At 41.9% G+C, this 10,425-nt stretch overlaps 1 protein-coding gene across 1 annotated transcript in view; it reads right to left on the bottom strand.

The window, feature by feature from the left end:
* Nucleotides 1–10,425, bottom strand: part of LOC103201485 (SSX family member 2 interacting protein) — a 38,932-nt gene that overhangs the window by 20,020 nt on the left and 8,487 nt on the right. Inside the window, exon 5 of the mRNA XM_007946190.2 lies at nucleotides 3,397–3,532. Within this exon, the coding sequence (XP_007944381.1) occupies nucleotides 3,397–3,532 (136 nt within the window). The remainder of the gene's footprint in view (nucleotides 1–3,396; nucleotides 3,533–10,425) is intronic.

A 10,425-nucleotide genomic window follows, 5' to 3' on the forward strand; every position in this document is an offset into this window, starting at 1 on the left:
TCTTCAGCTTCAACTTGAACTTGCATATGAGCAGTTGATGGTCTGTTCCACAATCAGCTCCTGGCCTTGTTTTGGCTGAAGATATTGAACTTCTCTTGCCACAGATGTAGTCAATCTGATTCCTGTGTACTCCATCTGGTTAAGTCTGCATGTATAGCCACCGTTTATGTTGCTGAAATATTTGCAATGAGTAAGTCGTTGGTCTTGCAAAATTCTATAATGAAATCTCCAGCATTATACCTATCACTAAGGCCGTATTTTCCAACTATCAGTGAATCTTCTTTGTTACCAACTTTTGCATTTCAATTACCAGTGATAATCAATACATCTTGATTGTATGTTTGGTCAATTTCAGACTACAGAAGTTGGTAAATATCTTCAGTTTCCTCATCTTTGGCTTTGGTGGTTGGTGCGTAAATTTGAATAGTAGTATTAACTAATTTTCCTTGTAGGCATATGGATGTTACCCTATCACTGACAGCACTGTACTTCAGGATAGATCTTGAAACATTCTTTGTGATGATGAATGCCACGCCATTCCTCCTCACTGTCATTTCCAGCATAGTAGATCACATGGTTGTCTGATTCAAAATGGTCAAAAACAGCTCATTTCTGCTCACTGGTGCCTAAAATATCGATCTTCACGTGTTCCTTTTCATTTTTGACAACTTCCAATTTTCCTAGATTCGTATTTCGTACATTCCATGTTCTGATTATTAATGGATGTTTGCAGCTGTTTCTTCTCATTTTGAGTTGTGCCACATCAGCAAATGGAGATCCTAAAAGCTTTACTCCATCTATATAATTAATGTCAGCTCTACTATGAGGAGGCAGGTCTTCCCCAATCGTATCTTCAGTGCCCTCCAACCTGAGGGGCTCATCTTCTGGCACGACACTGGACAATGTTTCATAAAGTTTTCCAGTAATATATAAGAGAGTTTCATTGCTATTCATAAGGTTTTCTCTGGCCAATTCTTTGAGATGTGGTTGGCCCCTTCCAAGTCTGTCTTAGTCTGTGAGCTCCACTGAAACCTGTCCACCATGGGTAACCCTGCTGGCATCTGAAACACCAGTAGCATAGCCTCCAGCCTCACAGCAATACGCAAGTCACCACAGTAGGACAAATAGACAGACGAGTTTCTCTCCCTTAGCTGTTTTGAACCATTCTGCTCATTTCCTGTTCTCCCTCACTTGGTCTGAACCGCCACCCGCCCCACTTCCTGGTCTATCTCCTCCTTCAAACTGCTCTGAATCGCAATGCCGTGGCCCCAGCCTGGCTTCCTGGTCTGTTTCCTCCTTCAAGCTGCTCCAAATTTTAGAAAGTAAACACTCAAATAATTGCAACATCTCCATCGCACAGAATGATGGTGATGCAACCAGCCAACACGTACTGATGGTAGCAGTTTAAAATGTCTTCTCATCAGCTATTGTACAAAAGCCCAAACTCAGTTTAGGAACGTGCAGTGCAGTGAATTGTTTATTATGGCCCTTCTAGCCATAGTCCTCCATTTTATGATGCATTACAAATCCTAATCCCTATGCCTGTTTAGACTGGCATGCATCTTGATTCCTGCCTTGCTGAAGGGTGTGACTCGAGTCACCACACATTTTGTGATGTACTGTAAATCCTATTCTCTATACCTGTTTAAGGAGCTCTGGTGGCGTAGTGCCTAAGGCATTTGACTGCTAACCAGAAGGCTGGTAGTTCAAACTCACCAGCCACTCTGCAGAAGGAAGACTGGGCAATCTACTTCTATAAAGATTTACCGGCTTGGAAACCCAACGGGGGTCACTATGAGTCGAAATTGACTTGATGGCAGTGAGTTTGATATTTTTTGATGCCTGTTTAGGGTGGGATGTATCTTGAGTCCCGCCTTGCTGGGGGTGTGACTCAAGTCACTACCCATTTTGTGATGTATTGTAAATCCTATTCTCCATGCCTGCTTGGGAGCTCTGGTAGCATAGTGCCTAAGGCACTTGACTGCTAACCAGAAGGCTGGCGGTTCAAACCTACCTGCCACTCCTCGGAAGGAAGATGGGGCAATCCACTTCCGTAGTGATACTGCCTCGGAAACCCAAGGAGGGGTCTCTATGAGTCGGGTCTGACTCGATAGCACATAACAACAACAACATGCCTGCTTAGGGTGGGATGTATCTTGACTCCTGCCTTGCTGGAGGGTGCGACTCAAGTCATCACCCTTAGCTTCTTTTGGGATATATATGTGAATGTCCTGGGAAAGCTGGCTCTCTCTTGCTCCAGTTCTGCATTTGGTTTATCATCATCTCACACCTGGACCTGAGACGGCAGCTGTCATCTGAGCTGGCGATTTGGGTTCACCAACCCATGCTACCACATGAGTTGGGAGGATTCTCCAGACCTAACAGCAGACCTGGGACTTACCTGCCTGCCAGCCTCCATTACTACTACACCACGTGAGCTATTTCCTTGGGAGTTTGAGTTCTGTGAGATGTTACAGCGAACTACGGAACCTTAAGACGGGAGGGAGGTTACTGAGGGGTGGAGGAGAAGCTGATATCAGAGATGATGGAGTGGCATAAGAGTTTGGAAAAACTGGATGTGTGGGACATCTTAAACCTCTACCTCATTGGGACTGCCCTTGTGCTGATCTTTCTAAGAGAAATTATTCAAGCAGAAAGACAGTTTAGAAGTATCACTGGATAGTTTAGGTTAGATGATGGCCTATAATCTCTTTAATATATAAATAAATAATAACTAATCTCTTTAATAAATAAAGACAACTCTTTAATAAATAAATACAGTCTTTCTTCCCTGCATTTTATCAAGCCAACAAAACTGTGTTTCTCTAGCTATATTCCTTCCTTGAAATTATGTATACGCTTGGATAAAATAGCTGTAAATTGGTGTTCAAAAGGATAACACTGGAAAAATATACACCTTAGACACACACATCAGCATAACAACTTTGCAGTCTGTTCTTTTGAACTAGCTGTTTCAAATATTCAGAGCTAAACTCAAGCTGAAATCAATCATTTGGTCTGACAGAGATTTTATGACGTTAACTCTCTAAAATCATACTTCTTTTGCTACTCAGAAGCTGATCCTGATTTGTAATATTATCAGTTCTTTGCTGTGGAAGATTAACCTGTCTTCTGGCTTAATTTTTCTCTATGAATTAATCTACACCTGTTACTTTGGAAAAATATGCAACGTGAAGTTTAATCCTTTTATGCAACTGATGAAGCAAAGCAAAATTACTTCTTTTTTATTAATCAGTTGTCTCAATTTCCAGTTTATAGGCATATACCATCTAAAATTTGTATAAAGCATGAAAATGAGTTATTAAGCTCAGTTTCTTAGTATATCATTAGCTTATTTATCCCCATGTCTTGGCCAGCTACTTCTTTGCTTCTTACCTATTTTTTTATCCTTCTTATTCATAACAAGTTGATGCAGACGTTCCTTTAGTTTATTATATTCACGTTCTTTTCTCTTCATATCGTGATTATATTGAGTAGCTCTACTTGCAATGATATTCTGTAATTTTTGTACCTGAAAAACAGCATTTTTATTAAATGGATCCCTTTAGGTTTCATAAACCTACTTAAAACATTACAAATCCAAAAGAGAAAAGAAGTCCTAGTATTCATATCCCCATATATTAAGTTTAAATTTTCTAGGATTGTTCTTTCTCCTCTATGAGCACAAGTCACATTTTTAAAAACTACTAAATGAGATGCTAAATTTCTAAAATATCTTCTATACACACTTTACCCTACATATAAGCTTTGACAATTTAGAAAGCATAAACACTTACAGAAATATTAAAGTGATTAAAGCATCATCTAAAATGGACAGAATTCATCAGATCATTATTAGTGACAATCTTATACTACTGACTTGCAATCACTTTATTTTCCATCAATCTGTACCAAGGTGAATTAGCCAGTGGCACATGGCAACAAACAGGCTCATTTTTCTCTAATCAAGAAAAGCTCTCAAATTAAAGTAAGTCCAATGAGCAGAAAGAATCTAGTTCAATTATTTGCTGTATGCCTATTACGTGCCAGACACTGCTGTTCAATACATGTTATACAGCTTTCAGGCAGATCTTATTGGAAGCATATTCTAGACTACATAGATGTTTTTAAACCCTGCCAAAGATTAACATGATTAACTTAATCTCTGGTATAGAGAACTATCTTCACATTACTTACATGTATTTGACAGATCAAGTCATTATTTCTGTGAAATAACTCAAGGAAATGTTTAAGTGACATTAATTACCAACTTACTAAATATACTACTAAATAATCAAACACAATAAAACAAATTTGTCTAAATTACAAGGGTCCTTAAAGAGATATGCTACCCTAAAAGTCTTTTAATTAGAATTAAAGCAACATAATACATTACTGAAGTATTCAAGGATCATACTGCAGAGCAGAAAAAAAAAAAACCCCACAGTTTCTTCTTACATAAATTAATTTAAGATACAACGATTGGTCTGTACTCATCCAAGGCAACAGAAAAAGAAGGAAACCAAAGACTCAAAGAATAAACTAGTCATCAGCACTAACAGCTTACATGAACAATGAGACCAGAAGAACTAGATAGTGCCCAGCTGTGGTGTAGTGAATTACTTGGTATAGCTCTTCAGGCCACTGTCTTTGTGACTCCTACCAGATTACTGGGTGGAACTATGCAAATATAAAGTGCTTGTGGCCCACCAAGAGGATTAGTTAGTTAGTAATGTCAATAAGGTACATGGCACCTTTGTGGGAGTAGGACCATGAAAAGAAAATATATGGAACTCTAATGTGGAGATTGGTTAGTTTTGTCATTCTACGAGTCTTAAAATGAGCCCTCTTAGAGGAAGACGGGAGGATATCTCACTACCATGAAGAAAAAGAAGCAAGAGTGGGGCGAGATCCCTGTGTTGAGATGGCAGAGAGACGGCAGTAACAAGCAGTGGCCCAGAGAACCCAGAGACTGGCACTAGACAAAGTGGTGGTGAGAAAGCTGAGTGAGTGCTTTTTGGCATGAGACTTGCAGGTGGAGGAGGGTGCACCTAGCTTTCTAAAACTTGCCTGAGCAGGGCAGAGGCCAGGCCAAGTGGCCAAGGGGCAGAAAGGTATGCCTGAGGGCGTAGCAGAGGGGAGCCTGTCCTGATCGAAGAATTGTATCCTGAGAGTGTTGCTAAATCTGAATTGCAGCCTGTTGTTGTTGTTGTTGTTAAGTGCCGTCGAGTCGTTTCCGACTCATAGTGACCCCATGCACAGCACAACGAAACACTGCCCGATCCCACACCAGCCCCACAATCCCTGCTATACTTGAGCCCATCATCGCAGCCACCGTATCAATCCATCTCGTTGAAGGCCTCCCCCTCTTTCATAGACCCTCCACCCTACCAAGCATGACATCCTTCTCCAGGGAATGGTCCTTTCTTACAACATGACCAAAATAGGTGAGACGAAGTCTGGCCATTCTTGCTTCCAAGGAGCATTCTGGCTGCACTTCCTCCAGGACAGATCTGTTAGTTCTTGCAGCCTGTTACTTCCTTAATAAACCCCACAATCATAAGTATTGTCTACGAGCTCTGTGTGGCCATTGCAACGGATTATTGAACCCAGCAGGGAAGTAGTGAGTGTCATGGGAGGCAGCTGATGTCAGAATTGGTAAAATGTTCAGAGAGTGGCAGCATGTCTGGCCTCACAGGAATATACCTTGGGTGATTCTCTCTCCCCGACATGAAGTTAGAGAAGTCAGAGGATGCCGCGCTCATGCCCGAATTTTTACACTAGCTATGACTACCAAATTTTCTGACCAGGGACACAAAAGATGGTCCCCGATAAAATGGGAGAAAAATGTTAGACCAAACTCAATTTCCGAAGAGGTCAGACTTACTGGACTGACAGAGACTAGAGGAATCACCAGGACTATAGCCCTGAAATACCCTTTAAACTTAGAACTGAAGCAATTCCCAACTACTTTCAGTCAAATTACAGACTGGCTCCTAAAATAAACATCACCCGTGAGTACTGTGCTCTTTTAAAGAATTATCTCTGTAAGACTAAATGGTCAACATTTAACCTAAAGCAAAGATGAGAAGGTAAGAGGGGGACAGAGAAGCTAAATTAACGGAAACAGAAAAAGGAGACTGGAAATGAGAATGCTGAGACATTGTGAAAAATGTAAACAATGTCACTGAAAAATATGTATAGAAATTGTTAAAAAGGAACCTAATTTGCCATGTAAACTTTTACCAAAAACACAATAAATTATAAAGTTAAATTTTTAAAAAATAATTTAAAGTGTATTAACTCTATAGGCTCTTAGTTATCTTTAAAAAAAAAGAAAGAAAACAAAACAAAAAAAACCCAAACTCACTGCCATCAAGTCAATTCCGACTCATGACTGCCACTGGGTTTCTGAGTTGGTAAATCTTTACAGAAGTAGATTGCCTCATCTTCCTTCCATGGAGTGGCTGGTAGGTTTGAACCACAACACTGATTAGTACTCAAATGCCTTAGGCACTGCACCACCAAAGCTCCTTGTCTTAGTTATCTAGTGCTGCTCTAACAGAAATACCACAAGTGGATGGCTTTAACAAACAAATTTATTCTCTCACAGTTTAGGAGGCTAGAAGTCCAAATTCGGAATACCAACTCTTGGAGAAGGCTTTTTCTTCTGTTGACACTGGAACAAAGTCCTTATCTGCTTTCCAAATCTGTGGGCCCAGCATCCCTTGGAGATCTCCTTTTGTTCTGACATCAATACCCGCCTGGGTCTAGGAAGTTCTTAACACAGGGCTGCTGGGTCAAAAGGACATGCTCTGCTCCCAGCTCTTCTTTCTTGGTAGTGTCAGGCCCCCCAATTTCTGCTGGCTTCTCTCTCTTTTTATCTCTTGTAAGATAAAAGGTGATACAGGTCACAGCCCACAGACTAGATCAAGAATGTGTCCTGAGTCAGGGTGTTGCATTCCATCTTAATCCCTTTAAACTGACTGGCTGATCACATCAGATCATATCATGGGGGGAGATTACATCATTATGTAACTGCCAAACCACTGAGAATCATGGCCCACCCATGCTGACACGTTTTTAGGGGGATACAATTCAATACGTGACATTCTAACCTTTGGTCTCCAAAAATTCATGTCTTTGCCACGTGCACAATTTCACTCCATCATGTCATACCAAAAATCTTAAATCAATTCCAAATGCCATCCTGGGGCAAAATTCCTCTTCATTTGTGAATCTAGAATGTAAGTTATCTGCTTAGAAAGCACAGTGGAAGAACAGGCACAAGGCAGACATTTCCATTACAAACAGGACAAATTGGAGGGGAAAAAAGGGGTAACAAGCAACAGGTAAGTAAAAAAAACTCAGCAGAACAATGTATATTAGCTCTCAAGGTTTGAATAATCCTTTGGTCTCTGAGATCATCCAGGTAATGGCCCTGCCCTCCAGATTCTGGATGTTGGCCACTGTGTTAGACTGGGTTCTCTAGAGAAACAAAACCAGTAAAACTTATATATATATACAGAGAGAGAAATTTATCTTAGGAAAATGGCTCACACACTTAGAGAAGCTGGCAAGTTCCAAGTTATTGGATCAAACGTCAAGCTGGAGGCTTTTCGCTGTCAAGCTGGAGGCTTTTCCATGTCAAGCTGGAGGCTTTTCGCGACTGACTCATGCAGCTTCAGGGGCTGACAAGCTCAAGGTTGGCAGGCAGTATACTGGCTGTTGACTCCAACGAATGACAAATCCAAGATCTCCAGGCCGAATGGTGGATTGTTCGCTTGCAGACAGTTGTAAGCAGCCCAACAAAATCCCAACCCACAGAAGAATGTCTCTTTTTCCAGGGTGTCCATAAATATACGGGAAGCAGGCCACACCTCTAGCGAAACTCCCTTTCAATGGATTGGCTGCTCAAAACATATTCATTCATCTGATCCCATCAAGGGAATAACCACATCACAACTGCTTAAACCACACAGAATTGTGATCCAGCTAAGTTAACACACAGCTCCAACTATCATAATCCACCCCTTGTCAACTTGGCAGTTGTACACATCTTCTTAACTATATATAATCGCTAAATAAGGACAATTATAAAGTCATATTTGCACCTAACATGATACACTAACAAACATACAACCGAAACGCATTAACTTTATTTACATTTCACAGTTCATAACAGAAGGAAACAAAAATATTTGATGCACATATATAATGATGAAATATAACAATCACAGTCCTCATTTCTGCAACTGGTCATGTGCTCGTAGCTGATATTCAGAACTACCTTCTTCCACCACCCATTCTGTATTTCCCTTGCCCTCAGCAAGCATCTCAGATGGTCACGATTCTTTGTCTGGTGGGGTGACCCAAACTTTCATTCCTGAAGGGCCTGGCCATTAGTAGTCTCAGAATTGGGTTGCTGTGATTTTCCATTGACTCTAATCACAGGGCATGGTAGTAGTAAGAGACATCCTAAAGAATCTCCTGTATTCCAGACATATTCTTCTTTACCTCCATTATGTAAAGTCAATCCAATTTCCCCCTGGAAATCAGGATCTATCACACCAGATAGTACAGTAATGCCCTTCTTTGTCTGTTGATCCAGAGGCAGGAGGAAGCCAAAATGACCGGGTGGCATTCTTAATTTCCAGTTCAATGCAATCAGAATTGTGTCTCCAGGTGGGAGTGTTCCTCCCTTTGGGACTAAGATCTCCAGAACCGCAGAGCATAGAGTAGCAGGGACAGGAAGCAAAAATTTTTTCAGTGGGTCACCAGGGGTAATAGTGAGTGGTACCACTCCCATTTCCACCCCTTGGTTCCTAGACCTATGAATCCTGGCTATTGGAGAAAAAGAACCATAGATTGGACGCTGGTTTAGAGCATATACAGCCGCCTGGAGAACATTACCCCAACCATTCAAGGTACTGCCACCTAGCTGGCTCCATAATTGTGTTTTCAAGAACCATTCCATCGTTCTATCAAGCCAGCTGCGCTTCAGGATGATGGGGAGCATGGTAAGACCAGTGAATTCCATGAGCATAGTCCCATTGCCACACTTCATTTGCTGTGAAATGAGTCCTTTGATCTGAAGCAGTCCTGTGTGGCATACCCTAACAGTGGATAAGGCATTCTGTAAGTCCACGAATGGTAGTTTTGGCAGAAGCATTGTGTGCAAGGAAGGCAAATCCATATCCAGAATAAATATCTATTCCAGTAAGAACAAAACGCTGTCCTTTTCATGATTGAAGTGGTCCAATGTAATCAACCTGCCACCATGTTCCTGGCTGGTCACCCCAAGGAATAGTTCCATATCACGGACTCAGTGTTGGTCTCTGCTATTGGCATATTGGGCACTCAGCAGCGGTGGTAGCCAAATCAGCCTTGGTAAGTGGGAGTCCATGTTGCTGAGCCCATGTATAACCTCCATCCCTCACACCATGGCCACTTTGTTCATGAGCTCATTGAGCAATGAGGAGTAGACGAGGAAAAAGGATGGCTAGTTCCCACTGAACATGCCATCCTATCCACCTGATTGTTAAAGTCCTCCCCTGCCAAGGTCACCTTTTGGTGGGCATTCACATGAGACACAAATACCTTTACTCCTTTGACCCATTCAGAGAGATCTATCCACATACCTCTTCCTCATATATCCTTATCACCAATCTTCCAATCATGCTCCTTCTAAGTCCCAGACCATCCAGCCAAGCCATTAGCCATAGACCATGAATCCATATATAATCGCACATCTGGCCATTTTTTCTTCCATGCAAAGTGAACAGCCATATGCATGGCTCGAAGTTCTGCGCACTGGGAGGATTTCCCTTCACCACTGTCCTTTAAGAAGTCCCAGAAAGGGGCTGCAGTGCCGCTGCTGTCCACTTTCTAGTGGTGCCTGCATATCGTGCAGAACCATCTGTAAACCAGGTACAAGTTTTCTCTTCCCCAGTCAACTAATCAAAAGAAACTCCCCATAAGGCCATAGGTACAGATTGAGTAGGGAAAGTAATGTGACTGGAGTGGAGACCATAGGCATTTGGGCCACTCCCTCATGCAATTTACTTGTGCCTTCAGGTCCTGCTCAGGCCCAATCTCTGATATACCACTTCTATTTAATGATGGAGTGCTGCTGTGCACGTCCAACTTTGTGACTTCTGTGGGTCAGACAACACCCAGTTCATGATGGGCTGATCAGGCCTCGTGGTGACTTGGTGGCCCATGGTTAGGCATTCAGTCTCTACTAAAGCCCAGTAACAAGCCAAAAGCTGTTTCTCAAAAGGAGAGTGGTTATCTGAAGAGGATGGCAGGGCTTTGCTCCCAAATTCCAAGGGTCTGTGTTGTGATTCGCCAATAGGGACCTGCCAAAGACTCCAAATAGCATCTCTATCTACTACAGACACTTCAAGCACCATTGGACCAGCC

The sequence above is a fragment of the Orycteropus afer genome, unplaced genomic scaffold (genome assembly GCF_000298275.1).
Source record: "Orycteropus afer afer isolate SDZICR_OR568_19922 unplaced genomic scaffold, OryAfe1.0 scaffold00152, whole genome shotgun sequence".
NCBI lineage: Eukaryota > Metazoa > Chordata > Mammalia > Tubulidentata > Orycteropodidae > Orycteropus > Orycteropus afer.